Raw genomic sequence first — 18,382 nt, forward strand, 5'->3', positions numbered from 1 at the left:
CCTGAATTCTGGTTTTAATAACCATCATCATAAGACAGACATTCTCTTGCTATTTGTTTTTATGTTGCAAAACCAACCTGCCTTAATCTTGAGGTGCATTGAAGTCAGTTGCATTACATGAGTTCATGCATTTTCAGTGTTTTTCAGGGAGATGGTTAAATATAATGCTAATTGTCTCATTTGTTTAGCACGTTTTACTAGAAATACTCCTTCTGTCTAATATAGGAGTGTTTGTAGACAAGACCTTATTATGGTCTCTGATTTCCTGGCTGAGAAAATTGTGTTCTTGAAGCTCACCAGTGAGCTTGTAGGGCTGAACTTGGAAGCAGAGGTTTGGTTTAGTCTGTTGCGTGTGATCCTTCTTCCCAGTGTTCAGTGAAAAATGTCTTCTCTGATTGCTGGAGATCATTAATGCTGATGCTCTGTACTTGAAAGAACTTACTTGGGTTTATTCTGGGTTATGTAATTCATCTGTTTACTTGCCTGTATACTTGTCTCACCTCTTGAAGGCAATGTCTGTATTACCCAAACTAGACATACTACCCACACAGTATTTTAAAGGCTCTTCTATTGTGAGAGATTTTTTTTTTTAATTTAATTTGTTTACCCCCTTTAAAGCCATCCCTTTTCTCTTTTGGAGTAATATATACATTAGTTGGAAGGTTGATATTGGTGATATTTGAAAATTATCTATTGTAAAATGTGTTAAGGCAAAAGCAAGTGTTTAATGCTTTTTTTTTTCTTTCTGTTGTTGCTGTTCTCAGAGACTGCGCAGTTGACCCAACTTGTGTGTTGTGCATGGAATGCTTTCTTGGAAGCATTCACAGAGAGCACCGATACAGGGTTAGTGATCTTGCAGGAAAATGGAATAGTTATTAGTGATTTTGTGTGTATGTGAAACAGTTTCAAGTTTGAGAATGTATACAGAATTTCCAAATGCTGAATGAACACAAAGTTCCGAATGTCTGCAGTAATCCTCTGTGAACTTGAGTGTTTTCATCTGTGTAACTTCTGGAAGTTAACACTAAAATATTGAGCAATTAAATTTTATGTGCAACAGTTAAGTTTACAAATGTATGTTATTTTTAACACACGCCCTTTAGTGAATTTTACAGGTTTAGACTTGGGTTTTGAATTGTTCTGATTTTGTGTTTGACTGTTTTTAAAAGCTGTTGAAAAACCTTTATTAAGAAGCCACTTCTATGTAAAGCTTAGACCTGAAGTTAAATAGAAAATGAAAACTGTAAATGCTGTTTATTTTAGTAATATACTGTTATTATTAGTACAGATTAGTTTAAAAAACCCTGCAAACAAAGCCAAGAAGACTTTGGTGTGTTTTTAAATAAGAAGTGAAAACTACCAGTGCAGCCTTTCTGTAAATCTGTTTTTTACAATACTGCACTGTTGCTAATGTTAATCTGTTCACTGCATGGTCACATTGAGCGCTAGGATTCAGGAAAAAACTCCAAGCACAGGAACTTTTATCAAGAAACCCTGCCAAATTTGCTTACTTCTTGTACATAGGTTTTTACTTTTTGAGCCCATTGAATTAACAAGTCTAGGTAACATTCAAAAGTGTAAGCAAATGTTCTTTCAAATGTCCATCTAGTTTTGTTGATACTGTGAGATGTGCCTGTATGTATAGAGTATATCAAATATGCCAAAAATAGGTAAGAGAATTATTCTATGCATCAGTTAATAGGTGTGATTTTAAAAAAATTGATTATTTACTTGAGGTAGTCTTTAAAATAAATTTTATTAAAACAGTGTAAATATACCATTAAAATTTTCCAATGCTTTTTTTCTGTGCTTACATGTGTGAAAAGTTTAAGTCTCTCAATTCCTTTTGTCGTAAAGCACATCTTTCACTCAGTGTATAACAGTGCCATGTAAATGATTCAGGTTTGTAGATTAAAACTGTGAGAATTTGGCAAAGTACAGATGCCATGGCAAGTAATTGATTCAGGAAATTAGAAAACTTCAGGTGGGGCAGAATAGAGGTGTTTAAAGGTGTTTTGTTGTTCAGGGTTTTTTCTTTTGACATAGGCACACTGATGAGGCAGACAAGCTTTCAGCTGTTGGGTGTTGTGATACTGCTTTTGTAGTACAGCTGTGACTGCTCATTTCTTAATGTGCATACATGATATATATGCATATTCACATGAACTGCTTTGTTTTAAATAATTTTAGATGACAACATCAGGTGGAGGAGGTTTCTGTGACTGTGGTGATACAGAAGCTTGGAAGGAAGGTCCTTACTGTCAAAAGCATGAACTTAACACTTCAGAAACTGCAGAAGAAGAGGTAATTACAATTGAGGCATTGTGTTTTAAAGCATTGTTAGCTGTGTATATATGTGTGTATATATAAATTGTTCACTTGAGGTTATTTTTAGTCTGCATGAGAGGCTGTAGGAACTTTATTAGTAATATTTGACCAACAGTGTTAGACAGAAATTATGTATCTTAAGAAGTTCTTTAAAATGTTTTCTACTTAAAGGCTTCATTTTGTATGTTCTGGGTCACCTCTGCAGTTTTAGTTCTGTTTCTTTGTTTTTCAGTATATTCTCAGAGGTCAAGGCATTTTGTCATATGTGGGAAAAAAAAAAAAAACCCAAAAAAAAACAACTATGTAATTCATGTGCACCAAGAAGCCAAATTCAGCTGTCTGTGCAACAAATATTCTGATTCTTACCAAAGGGAAGTGCACAGATTTTTAAAAATCAAAATATCTTGCTGTGAGAGGAAATTCATAATGGAGATGTAAGGCAGAGGTCCCTAAAAGAGCTTGTTTGGTATGGAGAAGGTAAATAGAGAACACATCTTTACCACAGAGCATGATAACTTGGACATATTAAATGCAAAAGGACGTGCCACATCTTACAGGAAGAGCTCAAGCTGGAGTTAGACTAACCACTGCAAAACAATACTGTTTAGAGTTTATACATGTTTGAAAGGAAATTTAACATGGTTGTGGAAGGAAAGATTACCAATGGCCATTTAAAATTGTAGGTACCATCTTTGGTGTGGGAAGTGTTAGTGTCTTAAGTTACTGGAGACTAAAGAAGCATTCTGTCTTCTGCCTATAATCTTCTTATCTGTTATTGCATTTCAGGAATGAGTGTGGCTAATTGGGCTTCTGACCTAGCCACTCACATCTGTTCTTACATAGTATAACTTCTGCAAGATTTTTTTAAAAGGGAGCATCTAAGGCAAGCATTGGTAGTGATTTTGCTGATCTGATGGTTTAAGTGAAGCAAATGTAATTGTATTTTCAGTGACAGTGGTGTTTCTAAAATCTGTTCTTACTCTCTCAGCCCTAAGACTCTAGCACTGTTGCTGGACTCACCACTTGGTCTACATGCTAGTTTACATTAGTCAGCAGCCTTAGGAAACTCTGTTATGAAATATTGGGTGGACTGCTACTTCTGTGCCCAAAGATACTCACACAGTGAGCGTGCCTGACAGAAAAATCAAGGTTCTGGGCAGGCTTTGTGTTTCTTCCCCATAAACCAGGGAGATTGAGAGCTCTTAGCAGTATTGTGTTTGAGGTAGATTAAGGATGGTTTGTTGAGCATTATTGGAGCCTATTTTCTGCCTTGCCCAGATATGTACCTTTGTTGAAAGTGCTGGAGTGGAGGGAAAGCTGCTGCTTATGGTTTGCCTTTGCTTTTGGTAGCTGATAGTTCTTCATACCCTGCATAATTTTTAATGAAGGGGGAAAAAAAAGAAAGAGAAATGGCAGTTCTTGCCACTCTTGTAAAGCTTCCAAATATTCTCAAAGAGTCTATGGGTGGAGAGGATAAACTTTATTAGTACAGGTGAATTGCTGACTGTCAAGAGCCTCATTTAGATGATGCAGACTTAAGTTGAGAAATTCTTACTGTGACCATTTTTATACAACCTAAGCTGTAGTGGAGCACAGAATTTCGTATTAGGTAATCCTAAACCAGAAACTGGGCCACTGTTAAATATTTTAATTGTCTAGCAATAACACATATGTCAAAATATCAAATGGTGAATCAAGTCAGTGACCCAGTGTATGGTGTATATCCAGGTGACGTGCAGGCCATGCAGCGTTCCCTTTCCAGGTTTGTAGAAGAGGAGCTAGCTGTTCTCAAAATTTTGATAGAGTAAAAGACAACTTCCTTAAGAGAAGAGGTTTATAATGTTTTCTATTCACCATCCTAGAGATGGACTGGAGTGAAAGGCAGTGGTACTTGCACTTGCACTTGCCAGTGGTTCTCCTTTGCTGTTCCAAAAAGTGGTCCATTTGACTTGGCAGACTGAGGCAGCTCTCCTCTTCCTACCCCTCCACATTCTCATTCCCTCACCTGCAGCAGCCTCCATTCTGCTCTGGCACAGAGAGCAGGACAAGTTTGTGGGGGCTGCTGCAGTTGTCAAATGGAGAGCACAGAGTGGGCACAAATGGGTGCATGGTCCACAGACAAAAGGGAAGCAGCTCTCTGTGAGCAAGACTGAGACGTGGACAGATCATTAGGAAACACCTATTTACATTTCAGCAGTTAATTATTTATATACCACAGCACATAGGAGACGTGCATCATAAATCATGATGCCAGTGTGCTGCATGTTGTATAAGCCTGGATAGATAAGACTTATGCCTTTTAATGCATGCTGCATATAAAACAGGACAAGAGATGCATGGTCGTTTTTATTCTGCAGTTTACTAATATTGATAAGTGGAAGAAAAGATAAAGGGATTTGAAATTATGGTTTTGAAGACATAGCAGAAGAAGCACATTTAAATGCAGCTGAGGTTAAAGTTCTTCCAAAGAACTATCTTAAAAGGTGTGCAGGAGTGAGAACAAGGAGACTGAGAATGGAAGAATGTGTGAAAATGTAAATGGGTGATCAGAGGCAAGTTAACATTCAGGTACTGAATGCTAGATTAGAGCTTTGGTGACTGTCACTGCAGAACTGGAAGAAGAAAACAGGATGATTATTGACTCTGTTCCTTTCAACTGAAAAGTCATTTAAAGAAAGACATCATTAAAGATGCTTACATCATCTCTGATAAAGAGAGGTGCAAGTTTGACAGTTTGTTTTGAATGTCATTTAATTTCTCATTTGCTATTTATATTTACTTTCCAGGATCCTCTTGTGCACTTACCAGAAGATATGGTAGCAAGAGCTTATAATATTTTTGCTATTACATTTAAATATGCAGTTGATATATTAACATGGGAAAAGGAAAATGAATTGCCTGGACTAGAAATGATGTAAGTATAATATTTCTCTTTTGCCTTTTAAATGTTTACAAATATATACATTTGAAAATGCAGGTTCTGATTTTAAGAATAATTTCTGCCTTTCCTAAAGTTGTCAGAAATGTTTTGTATACAATCATTATAGTAGATTTGTATTTCTCATATTTTTTCCTTTGCTCTTCTTTTTACTTTTAACATTGCCTTAAATGACATAAATTCAATCCTTGCTTTGAGTGACATAAATTCAATCTTTGCTTTGAAGTGAGAAGAGTGACACTTACTACTGCATGCTGTTTAATGATGAAGTCCATACCTATGAACAAGTTATTTATACTCTTCAGAAGGCTGTGAACTGCACACAGAAGGAAGCCATTGGTTTTGCAACAACAGTAGATAGAGATGTAAGTGAATTAATTGGTAGAACTTTTAATTGCCTTGACCTAATGTTTGTTTTATGACTATTCTTACTTAAGTCTGTTTTCCCAAAGCGTGTGGTTAATGTGAGTCCTGTGTGTCATACCACCCTAAAATGCCTTAATACTAAATAGTAGATGTCTCAGTGCCTAAACACTATTTGGCCAGTCCAAACCAGACCTGATACCGAATATGTTTCAATGTAAATGTATTCTAGTAGGTCTTTTAAGTGTAAATACCAAGGTGTTTCTCACTCCTCTGTCAAAAATGGGCAGCAGCTTTGGCTGAACCATAGAGCCTGACATTGAAAGAGCCCCTCAATATGCTCCAAACATAGGAAATGCTTCTCAGAATAACACCACTTAAGTGTGAGGGATAAAATCCATAACTGACTGCTTTTTTTCTGGTGCATGTGGAACTGTTCAGGATTTGTGGTTTCTTTTTTAAATTTAATTTTCTTTTTCATAATTGTCAGATTACAGTGGGAGGAAGAGGTAAAAACATTTAACACAGTTGTTAGGAGGAACAGGGAGTTCAGAATCACTATATGCTGCATATAATTGTAATTAGTATTTCAGTTTCAGAAGCACTCTGTGAGCTGTGTTTTTAGTGTGGCTGATATTCATTTTTTAAAAGAAAGTGATACTTCATTGGGTAACTGCACTTTGTTATTTTTGCACTGAACCTGTAAGCAGTTGAGATGTAAAAAAGATACTTTTTTCTTTGACTTATTGACTTGTGCCTATTTTTGGGGTTTTGGTGTGGGGAGGAAATCTTTTCCCGGATGGAAATGGGAATGTCATTTTAGGTGGTTAAAGTAGTTCAGGGAGGTCAGTGGAGCAGGAAGTATAACCACGTCATATTACTTAACCCTGAACTAGATTTTACTGGTCTATCTTTTGTGATACTGGTAACCAAAGGATTCACATCTTGTCCCTGAATATGAGCTGACCTGAGCATGTGCTGTGTTTTGTGGGATACACTCAGATTTTTCCCTACTGTTGATGCCTTCTGCTCCTAAATGCATACATGAATGCCTATATACATGAGCATGTATGTGAAAGAAATGAGAATGTTATGCCTGAAGCAGTGATTTGGCATCAGATCTAAAATGCCAGTGAGTTTTCCTGTCTGCAGTACGCTATAAATTCAATCAATTATCTATTTTGATGTATGGATTGACAGTAGAGAAGGACTGAAAACCTTCTTTTGGAATAAAACAAGTGCTTCTGCTTTATGTTTAAAGGACCAGTTAACTTTAATATCTGCTTTTTAAAAGGCACTGAAATATCTGAAATATCTTCAAGTTATATCAAAACTAATGAATAATGCCCTTGTACTAATTGTTGCATTGCGCTAATCAATCTTACACTAATGTTTTCAGTATTTTAATAAAAGAAGTGTAGCTCTTTTCATTGTTCATCTTAAGAACAATGTTATACACAGAAAACTTAATGTAACAGGTAAATGAATATATGATACAATTTTATTGTCTTTTTAAAAGTACAGGGTGCATTTGGGAAATCCAAGTATCTAACTATATACAGTAGTTTAAAAGTGAAACTAGCATGAAAGGCAGAGTAGTTAGCATGCATCTGAGGCTTTTATTGTGCTTTTTATACTAATGTAGAACACAGAATTGGGACTCCCTGTTTAGGAGCTGGTGGTAATGTTACATCTTTCTGAATTTGCAGGGCCGTAGGTCTGTTCGATACGGAGACTTCCAATACTGTGACCAGGCAAAATCAGTGATAGTGGTAAGTAATGGGGGTAAGGGATGCTATCTCCTTACTTGCCTCATCTTAAGCAAAAGGAGGTTTTGCTACCCAGTTTGTGATACTATTATCATGACTCATTACATTTTAATTATTCAAAGTGTTGGAGATTCTATTTACAATAGAGTAGAGGTATCGAAATATTGGGATATGGGGTTTTTGTTGTTGTTGTTGAACTTTTGTTGGGTTTTTTTTTTCCTACTATGGCCTACCTGACACCCAAAATAATTTTCTAAAAAGAAGTTTGTAGGCAGTTTTTTTCCTTCATAAAACAGATGTGGCCAGAAACTTTGAATGTATCTTTTAGAATTACATGCTAGTTCATATCAGTGAAATTAAATTATTACAGTTTTTCTCCTATAGTGTGAAGTTGCTTATGTCTTTCACAGCAACACTTATTGAAATTATTACTGATTGAATCCATGTGTAAAAATGCAAATAGTTTCATTTTGCATCTATGCATTTATATATGTAAATATATTAATATCTACATATTGCAAGATTCTTCCATGTAAAAATGTGAGAATGTTTTCTTTTAATTTTTTGTTAATTGCTGCAGTGCAGTACTTAATCACATGAAATAAATAGTTTATGTATGATACTGCAACCTTTGAAAAGCAAATGCTACAGCTAGAGTTACTGTTATTTAACTACTGAAGATATTTTGAAAGCATTAGTATATTTTTAAAGGTAATGTTGTGCAATATTTTTAACTTGCTGCCCATGCAGGCAAAGAACAAATGGCTTTTATGTGTAACATCTAACTATTATGCTTTCCAACACATAGATGCGGGTAAATTCTTTTTTGTTTTAACTCCCTGTATTTAATTTGTATTTTTGAAAATAGTCTGTGTTCAGTCAGTTTCCATGATGGGCTGCAGTGTGACTTGCCTGTCATGTTGAGAGGGACAAACATTCACGGCTGTCTTGGGTTGAACGTGGGATTGCTTATCAGTAAAATGCAGCAGATCAGTGTGAGCATTGATAACAGGCCAAGAGTGGAAAATCGTTTGACCTAAATATGCTGATATTGCATAATAAGGTCCTTCAAATATTAATAGGATAAATAAAATTCAGACTTTTTTTGGGTTTGCTATGTCTGTGTTAGTAATTAGAATATGTATTAATATTATAAATTAACAAAATTAATCACAGGAATGCTGCATTTCTGTATAGAAGTATATGCCAGTCCTCACTTAAATATGCATTGCCTCCTTTTTCCTTTTCTTTTTAAGAGAAATACCAGTCGTCAGACAAAGCCATTGAAAGTGCAAGTTATGCATTCATCTATTGTTGCCCATCAGAGCTTTGGTCTGAAGCTCCTAACTTGGCTTGGCAGTGTTATTGGATATTCAGGTGGGCAAAATTGATCTTTGAGATAAGATAGAGAATATTTGTGAGAGGAGCTGATTTTCTGAAGCAATTTTGTCTACTTATATGAGATATGTAATGTATAAGGCAAAGCTATTAATAACTTGTCAGACTTCATTCTATTTTCTCTTACTGGAGTGCTGTTCTGAATTCTAACTTCCATGTGAAAGTGCTACCAGTCTTACATAGTCTTTTCTGTTTAGTTGCTGTTGAACAGAAGCTGAGACTCACTGTCAAATGCAGAGTGCCAAAAAGCTATTTTTTCAGTCCCTACTTCTTTTTAAATGAATGCAGTAAGCTGAAAATAACCTGTCTGATTAGATAAAACAAAATTATTCAGAAGTAATTTGGTGAATGTAGATGAAAGCGATTGCTTCAGATTTTTTGCTAAGTAGAACAGAGAAAATGGAAGGAATTGTGGAGGGTTTTGGTAAGTATAAAAGCTGACAAAGTCTTAATCAGATTTTTTAAAAGAGGATTCTTCAAAGGAATCAAGATGCACAGGATCAGGTTTTATGGGAATGCTCAGTTTTTGTTTCCCCTTCATTCCCCCATTGTCCTCGTAAATCATAAGATTGTAAGGATGTAGGGTATGGGAGGAAATAAAAGGCAAAGTGACAAACTGCTGAGATGGAGAAATGTAGATACAGACCCCGTTGCAATTTGTATTTTTTTAGTCTGGAAATGTTAGCTAGAAGTATTAGCAAAGCATGCTCAGCTTTCATACTGCACATATGTTCTGCATCATTTCTTCAGAGACTGTATGTTTTATTAGACTGATAGTTGGAAAACCAAGATTTCATGCACAGGGTCTTTATAACATGTTCTTGTTTTTGAAACCTATGTAGTTTATGTTTAAATTTTAAAGATAAGTAAATCAAACTTTTGAACAGTAGGTATTAGTAGATAGGAGTTATGAAGAAAGTTTCCTTCTGTGGGAAATTTTCCTTTCAGTGAAACATGTAGGCAAGCACTGTCTTTCTCATTTAAAGCCCAGTGTTGTGCCACATCATTTGTGCTAGATGCCACAGTCATTAATTTTCAGCACTAAATGACAGTTGCAAAAAGGTAGTTTGAATATGTCATTCGTGTCTCATATTGCAGAAGAAAGTACTGAATTTTGGGTAGTGTATGTAGTGTTTCTAATGTTCTGGAGAGTTCAGCTCGTTAAATGCTGAGTTCTTTATGATTCAGAAGGGTAAAAGACATGTTTGTAAACAGCACACATACATTTTGTCTGTGACCAGTGTGCTCATTTACTTGAACTCCTTCCATGTCTTGGTATGCTTCTTGTACTCTGAGTCTGATTTTGTGGAATGCACTTCTGAAAAAGTTGGTTTCCCTTAGCTTTTTAACAAACATACCCAAACAACTAAATTCTGCTCAATCTTTTAAACAGTCTTTTACCCTTCATCTGTGACATGGGGGGATTGAGTTGCTCCTTGGGTGGTTACACTGAAATGTCCCCGAACAATGGCTGAAGGACAGGTAGAGAGATCTTCTGCTGTGCCAAAGTTAGGTTGGATGATTGCTGTCAAAGGAATGACAAATTCTTGTCATTAAAAAAAAAAAAAGAAAAAAAAAAAAAAAATAGAAAAAACCTTGCTATGGAACTCAGAAGTTTGACCTCTGAATCCTTCCTTGCAAATATCTCTTCTTCTGGAATAGGTGTCTCTTAGACAGTTGCTGAACAATTGCAGTAGTTTCCATTAATTTGTTGTCCTTCATAACAGTAGTTGGAATTTAACTCTGCAAGGCCAAAAGGAATAACCCCAAACTGCTGCAGGGGTTCTCAGAGTGTATATTACTGCACCATGCAGCATGTGGTGCAGTGTACACAGCGCTAAGCCACTGCCCACTCTGCCTGAGGAGCTGAGATGCCAAGCAGGGTATGGAAGTAAGGGCTCTGTAAGTCCCATAGTTCTATTGGAATATGCATTACCTACAGTGCAAAGCCAGGTTGAACATTCTTAACAGGAGCATATCTGGGCTGTGCTGTATTTCAGATGCAGGCTTGTGTGCAGGCATGACTTACGTGTTCATATAATTACAGTTATTGCTTCTTTCCATTAGAAAAAAAATATGCAGAGAAGCCTTAAAATGATAGCATGAATATATGAGTCATTTCATGTATGAATTATATTTTCCTTTTCATAGGAGCCTAATCAGGAAAACTAAACCCTGGGAAATTAGGCTGCTGTATAACTGTTTCTTATTTTAGTAAGCCATTTTTAAGGAAGCACATTTTAATTTGATAACTTCAAATCATATGCATTTGGTGATTTTCACTATGTTCCATAAGGCTAGTGTGAAACTTGCAAGGTGTGAAATATTTGTGTTTGTATCAGCAAAATATGAGTGCTGTTATTCAGTTGTTGTGAAAAAGGGGGCAGTGTGAGGGCTTCTGTGTTATATGAAAATTTCAGGATGTCAAAATAACACACGTTTGTGTTTGAGCTGTAGTTAACTTGTACCATTTCTCTTCATTAAGATGGCCTTCGCCGGATATTGTGTCAGGTTGGTTTGCAAGAAGGGCCAGATGGTGAAAATTCTTCTCTTGTAGATAAGCTGATGCTGTATGATTCTAAACTGTGGAAAGGTGAGTTTTCTCAGAGCTCTGGAAAATGCTAGAGAATGCTATGCCTAAGTTTTCCTTTTACTGTATCTGCTAATGTTTGATCATTTTTACTCTGCTGTATTATGGATAGTTTTGCCTAATTTGTTACAATCTCTCCCTTCATGATACAGTCCCAAGTGTATTTAAGACAAGAACATACAGAGAGTGTTTGGAGATCGGGCTGGTTTTAGGTCTAATTTTTCAAAGTGGTCTGAAATTAAAACTGACTTGATATATGCAAATGATAGTGATAGTTAATGGAAATTGAGTAAATGATTGAAAAATCGGGGATTTGTCTGCATTATAGGATTTCAGCATCCATTTCATATCTACAAAAATGCCTATTTTTAAGGGATAAGGCAGAGTCTTCTTTGACTTGTGTTTGTGTTCATGAGGTATTCTTAAGTGTTCTGAGAACATTCAGTGAAAATTACTGTTCTGTTGTTTTAGAGCTCTTGAAACGTTGAAAGGCTGTTTGGTATAATGGAATTAGCTAAAAAAGTTGTAATTTTGAGGAAAAGGAGGTAGTTAATTTCTATTCCATCATTTATTGTCTGTCTGATTTGGTATCCTGAAGGAGTGTGTAAGGCCAGGTGTAAGAAAGAGGAGCACAAAGAACAGGTAGGGAGTGATGCCATATGTCTGCCTGGGGAATTTCTTGGAGCACAAATAAAATAAGTAAGAAGTAAGGTGGAAAGCGGATGTAGTATGGAGAAAATTATTATTTTAGGTTTTGTTTGTCTAATACCTTTATCTTGAGAAAGAAGTCCTGGCGCTGCAAATTTTGTAATGTGAAAGTGCTTTTGTGGAGAATTACAACATTTTTAATAGAGGTTTTGTTAGGATAATGTCTTTCATGTAAGCAAGGAATAACTTTTGCATCTTTATTTCATTATCAATATTTCTCTTTTTTCTCATATTCCATAGTTTTCTGCAAGTGACCTACAGAAGAAATTATGCATATGTGCGTTTGTTTCCAAACTACATGGAGATGAATATAATTTGTATGGATAATACTTTCTGGGAGGTTGTCCAGACAGACTAGAAATTCAGAGATAGCTTAGCTGATTATTTTATGGAGATGTTCACAACTATGAAAATTTGTTGCAGTTCCCAAGACTTCTCATAATAGTGTTCTCTTCTTTTCCCATCTAAATCTCCTGTTTATCCTGTGAAGGAGCACAGTTCTGTTCTTGTTTTGATGACTTCCCTTATATTTGGTGACATTCAAAGGTGTTATCTTATACAGGAGTAATAAATAATGCCTCTTGAAGAATTTTGATTTGTTCTTCTTCTTTATCCTTTGCTACCGCCTTACAGACTTAATCAAAGCAGCTTCTACTCTGAAGTGCACATTTACCTCATTCTGTAGAAGTTTACTTTTCTAAATGTTTCCATAATATGCTGATAGAAAATAGTGACATGCAATATTTCATTCATTTTTGTTGACAGGAGCTAGAAATGTGTATCACCAGTTATTCATGAGCAGTCTTCTTATGGATTTGAAGTACAAGAAACTCTTTGCTATCCGCTTTGCGAGAGTAAGTATCTTTCTTACAAAGAGCCATTAAATGCTAAAAATGTCTAGTGAAGAGAGTCTAGTTAGCATACAGTGATTTAAATGAACTCTTACTCATTTTTTTTTCCTTTTTATGGAAGTGAAAACCTGAAATTAAATGCTGGAAATCTTATTTTACTCTTCAGTATATTAGTTATAATGACATCTCATCTCTTGGGAAGGAAATGGCCTTTCAGACACCCCAGAACTAAAGCAGTTCAGATGTTTTTGTCTTTACCATCAGCTATGCAGGCTATCACTTCTTAAGAGCTAATCACTGCTCATTGTTGAGGTGTAAATTGTTAAAGCACTGCTTAGAAATAGTGCTGAAATTCAGTCACGCTGATTAGTATTTCTGCAGTAACTGGTATTCGAAATGCTTTAAATCAGCACTGCAAAATTCTGCTCACTCTGCTGCAGACTCTTGAGTAGAAAATAAAATAGTAGCTTTTATTGTGAAAATGAGAGTGAGTGGATCTCACATGTGAGCAGATTAAGTTGTCATATTCTTTGTACAAAATACTGTAATAATCATCCATTAGAGCTACTCTTCCCTTTTTCATGGCATTAAAGTTTCCCAGAGCAGACATTTAAGTTAAAAAATCAGGTCAGTGTGGATTAGAGGTGAATTTCCCCTTGTTGTTTAGAATTACCGGCAGTTGCAGAGAGATTATATGGAGGATGATCACGAACGGGCAGTATCGGTGGCTGCTCTGTCTGTCCAACTCTTCACTGTACCTACTCTGGTGAGTAGTGCCTGTCTTTCTTTTAAAAACTGATAGTTGGCACTCCTTGCCTTTTTTTGCCTCCTTCTTAATAGAACTATGAGCGATTGCAGAGTGATTTTATGAAAGATGACCACGACAGAGAGATCTCAATTGCTGACCTCTCGATACAGATATTCACAGTGCCTTCTCTTGTAAGTACTAAAAGACCAAAAAAGGAAATCTTTATTTGTTAAAAGCCTCTCAAGGTTCATAAATCAAGGCTGCAGATTTCTTTAACATTACCATGGAAATGCAGAACAGTCAGACTGTTTGCATACATTGCTATGGGTTTAGAAGTTAAAGCATTCAACATTGGGAAGTTCCAGACTGGCTTCCCAGAGTGGGCTGGGTGTTTCTGATTTTTCTTTTTTACATTTTTCTTTTACTTTTTTTTTTTAGAAAGATGCTTTCATATTTATTTAGAGATACATACACATAACATTTAGATTCCTCATCATACTGAGCCACATTTACTGTTTGCAGAAGTCTATATTATGGTTTGCATATCATGGTTTCAGAGGACCGTTCTGGTGCAGTTTTATAAGTGATCCACTTTATGTTCATTTTCCAATCAACAAAAGTGCAAGCAAGAATTGTCTCATGATACTCTCTACTTCCTTCGGTACTTTGAGTCTCAAGACAGTGCCCTCTTTTAGAATTCCAGTTAACTTTTGTTTCACTGCTACAGCCACTGTGACTTCTCCCAGCTCACTAAATCTGCTGGTCTTTCACCAGCTTGTTTGGGAAACTTTTTTTTTTATTCCAGTCTCCATTTAAGTCTGTCTTGGTTTGTATTATGAACTTGAAAAATTAAAATTTGAAGCTGTACTGGAATAAAAGTCTGATTTTCATACCAGAATTGTTTAAAAAACAAATGCTTCTGAATCCTCCCAAATTTAATGAGCTTCATTGAGCTCTTAAATTCAATAGTAGCATGGCAATCACAATACTGAGCAAACTTCTTCAGTTTCTTAGGGATGGGTGATATTCATGGGAATTCAATAGGAACTAAGAATTTTGTTCCCATGATTCAGGACAATCTTGTATTGCCTCCTTTAATTTTGATGCTTTCAGTAAGAATGTTGCCAATATTCAGACTTACAGTTAGACTTAACCAACTAATATTCAGATGGTTATGGTATTTTTCCCTTTGACAGATGGGATGGAACAATATTACTTTTTGAAAAAGTAATTTCAAACATTTTCAGAGAGGCACATTACAGGGCAGAGTAATTACAGTGCCCCTTTTATATGTGTTCTATTTTAAAAGCATGCAAAAAAAGCAAAGCAAATGCATTTTGACTGTTGTGCAGAGTGATAGAATAGATTGACAACATGAAAGTAATTATAATAACCTTCTATCACATGAACTAAGTAATATTTTTTAATAAATTTATAGCCTCTCATTCTTAACTAAATGAGTAAGTTGAAGAGTTTAAACCACTCCACCATCCTACAGTAGCATTTTCAAACTGATCTTAGTAATTTAAGAGTTTGAGCCCTCAAGGAACTGCGGTTTTTTGGTATGAGGGTGGATGGACAGCTCTGTTGGTGATGATTTTCTGTGAGGAAAATGTTAATCATTAGATTTTTTCCCCGACTGCATTAGCATTTTAGAAATTATTTTGGATTATCATTAGCAGCTGCAGAACCTGGAAGCTCTAGTCAAGAGCCACAATGTCATTGTGGTAGATCAGAGTGGCCAATATTGTTGAGTCTACTGGCCAGATCCAAGGATTGTAAGGCTCATCCCATTTAACCTGGAGAACCAACAGAATGGGGGAATTGTGGAAGTGTTCATGAAACAGGAGCTGGCAGTAACTTGGTGCCCCCTCCTCTCTTGTGAAGTTGGCTTAAGTTAGGCTGAGTGATGAAGACAATCTTTGTCAGACTTTGCTGATTTGTTTCATACAACACATGGATATATGCAGTAGACCTTGAGGAAAATTAGAGGTTATTTAATGAAATTTCCATGTGGAAATTGCATATGCAGTTGCTTATTGGCTCAGAAGAGGCTCTGCTCACCACAGCTCTTGACAGTTTGTAAACAGAAAACGGAAGAGCTGTCACTCCCCTAAAGGGCTCAAACTATATGAGAGGAGACAACACATACTTAAAGGGAGGTACAAGTTAATTATAAGACACATAATGGCATGTCTTGTGCCATAATTATATAGGTTAGCAGGGGCTTTAACATAGAGGGACTTCTGTACAGAAAGGATCTGAAAAAAGAAATCTGGCTTATGATAATTTTTTCACTAGATTCCTTTTTTTTGTCTTCTGTGATTCTGTGCAAAGAGTGCTTTTCCGTGTTCTGTTCTAATTATTGATGTAATTCTTTTGGATTTAAAAAAATAATGTATTTTATAAACTTCATGGTGCAATATGAAAATCTTGTTAGCTGTGTCTGTTAATTACAGCAAATTTCAATGTACTTTGGCATAGGCTCGAATGCTAATAACAGAAGAGAATCTCATGACCACTATCATCAAAACTTTCATGGACCACTTAAGGCACCGTGACATCCAAGGCAGGTTTCAGTTTGAACGTTACACTGCTCTGCAGGCTTTCAAATTCAGGCGTGTCCAGAGCCTTATTTTGGATCTCAAGTAAGTATACTATGTGGTGATTTGAGAAATTGAGGAGTTTAAAAAAAAATCAAAAATGAACACTTGCATCTTTCCAATCTCCCCAGGTACGTGCTGATAAGTAAGCCAACGGAGTGGTCAGATGATTTGAGACGCAAGTTCCTGGAGGGTTTTGATGCCTTCTTAGAATTACTCAAATGTATGCAGGTACGTAAATCTGTGAACTAGAAAATTTGGCAAAACTTAAGCAGGAAGTTAGCTATTATGATGTCAAAATAGAAGAATTTTGATCTACTCTTCATTTTATAACTTCAGTGCAGTATCACTTTTGGAGCCATTGCATTTTCCTGAAACATAATATCTTGCCTCGCTTCTTAAAATGTCGTTGTAGAGGACAATAGAAAGAAAGAGACGTTCAAAACAAGAAGAGTAATTTGGGGCATATTTTGCACTTGCAGAGGCAGACAAGACAATTAATTCTGTGAGCAAAATCTGGTTCATCTTAAATGTCAGCAGAGTTGCTCCTTGTATTGAGGAATAAATTGTTCCTGACACACAAATAGATCTCTTCACTTGTGGTTTCATTCCCTTTCATTCCCCCAAGGTTCTTTTTACCTGTTGCAGCAACAATATGTTTATGAGAATAGCTAACCACTGTCTCACACCTCTGCTAATGCTGTCACTGTATTTCAGTGATACATTGTTAAAATGTGTAATCTCTTCTTGTTCTAGGGTATGGATCCAATAACTCGTCAAGTAGGACAACACATTGAAATGGAGCCAGAGTGGGAAGCAGCATTTACACTGCAGATGAAATTAACACTTGTTATTTCAATGATGCAGGACTGGTGTGCATTAGATGTAAGTTCCTTCGGAATTGTTTTTCTGTGTGAACAGGGATAAAACCCAAATATTAATACATGTAAAAATTGACCTAAACACAACTTCACCATAAGCCAAGGGTATCTTCTATGAGGAAATGCAAATCTTTACTGTATTTTAACACAAGTGTGGTTTGTACTAACCAGTTCATAAGAACATGGTTAAGCCTTTTGCAAATACTGCAGAGAGTTTTGTCACACATCTGAAGATTGTGATTATCACAAATCTATCAAAGAGGAGGGAATGGAGGAGTAGGCCCTGGATCTACCAAATACACCTTGATTGTAAATCGTCTCTCTGCTCCCTAAGTGTTTCAGGATTTCAGAACTTGAGCATGGTAAAATATGACTGTGGAATAAGTGATCCTGGAATACCTGAACATTAAGGCTGGCATTAAACTGTTACTGATAGTTAATGTGCAGTTTTTACTAGCCTAGCACGATCATTCCTTAGAAGGTTACCATAATGTCAGTTACAAAAAAAACCCAAACCCCCCAGCAACATCCTAGTGTGTACTTTTCTAATCAGATGTACCAGTATGACTTTTGCAGTTTGTGCCCTCCTTAATTTGAGTCTTTTGTTGGATTCCTTATCTTTATTTTGCAGGACTGTTGTTAAAGGTAAAAATTGCAAACCCTTCAGGGTCTTTATTACGCTGTCTTTATTATTTTTCAGAGCTGTGTTTTTTTCATAATCTCTTTAAACTGCAATCTTTCTTTTAGGAAAAAGTATTGATTGAAGCTTACAAGAAATGCCTGACTGTGTTGATGCAGTGTCATAGTGGGTTTACTGATGGAGAACAGCCTATTGTCCTCAGTATGTGTGGACATTCAGTTGAGACCATCAGATACTGCGTTTCTCAGGAAAAAGTTAGCATTCACCTCCCAGTTTCTCGTTTACTTGCAGGTATGAACAGTTGAAAATTATTTCAGGAAATGAAAAATATTCTTTAGGTGTGATATGTGTTTGTGTGTACATGAAGACACAGACAAGCATTGTTTAAGGCCTGAATAGGATGAATTTTGGCCATTTTCTAGCTGTTTGGTAGCTTCTAGGCCAGATGTTCTCAATCACCAGAAAACTTGTTATCATTCAGGCTGGGGGAGGTTGTCTCATGCTTCTGGATTTGTACCATAGGCAGCTACTGCTTCTTTTGCCACTTGAGTGATACAAAACTGCC

The 18,382-nt window shown here is 36.1% G+C and overlaps 1 protein-coding gene across 3 annotated transcripts in view; it reads left to right on the forward strand.

Moving 5' to 3' along the window:
• The window catches only part of UBR2 (ubiquitin protein ligase E3 component n-recognin 2), a 55,128-nt gene that overhangs the window by 7,311 nt on the left and 29,435 nt on the right, over nucleotides 1-18,382 (forward strand). For 2 of the 3 annotated variants that reach the window (XM_030235557.2, XM_009091022.4), the window contains exons 3-15: nucleotides 765-843; nucleotides 2,191-2,304; nucleotides 5,115-5,242; nucleotides 5,493-5,631; nucleotides 7,339-7,401; nucleotides 8,655-8,775; nucleotides 11,282-11,389; nucleotides 12,860-12,948; nucleotides 13,786-13,884; nucleotides 16,178-16,341; nucleotides 16,428-16,527; nucleotides 17,053-17,181; nucleotides 17,925-18,108. In XM_030235557.2, coding sequence (XP_030091417.1) covers nucleotides 765-843; nucleotides 2,191-2,304; nucleotides 5,115-5,242; nucleotides 5,493-5,631; nucleotides 7,339-7,401; nucleotides 8,655-8,775; nucleotides 11,282-11,389; nucleotides 12,860-12,948; nucleotides 13,786-13,884; nucleotides 16,178-16,341; nucleotides 16,428-16,527; nucleotides 17,053-17,181; nucleotides 17,925-18,108 — 1,517 coding nt within the window. Of the gene's footprint in view, nucleotides 1-764; nucleotides 844-2,190; nucleotides 2,305-5,114; nucleotides 5,243-5,492; nucleotides 5,632-7,338; nucleotides 7,402-8,654; nucleotides 8,776-11,281; nucleotides 11,390-12,859; nucleotides 12,949-13,612; nucleotides 13,712-13,785; nucleotides 13,885-16,177; nucleotides 16,342-16,427; nucleotides 16,528-17,052; nucleotides 17,182-17,924; nucleotides 18,109-18,382 lie in introns of all 3 variants that reach the window. The other variant, XM_009091030.4, reaches the window with a different exon arrangement.

This window comes from Serinus canaria, chromosome 3 (assembly GCF_022539315.1).
Source record: "Serinus canaria isolate serCan28SL12 chromosome 3, serCan2020, whole genome shotgun sequence".
In the NCBI taxonomy this organism is placed as follows: Eukaryota; Metazoa; Chordata; class Aves; order Passeriformes; family Fringillidae; genus Serinus; species Serinus canaria.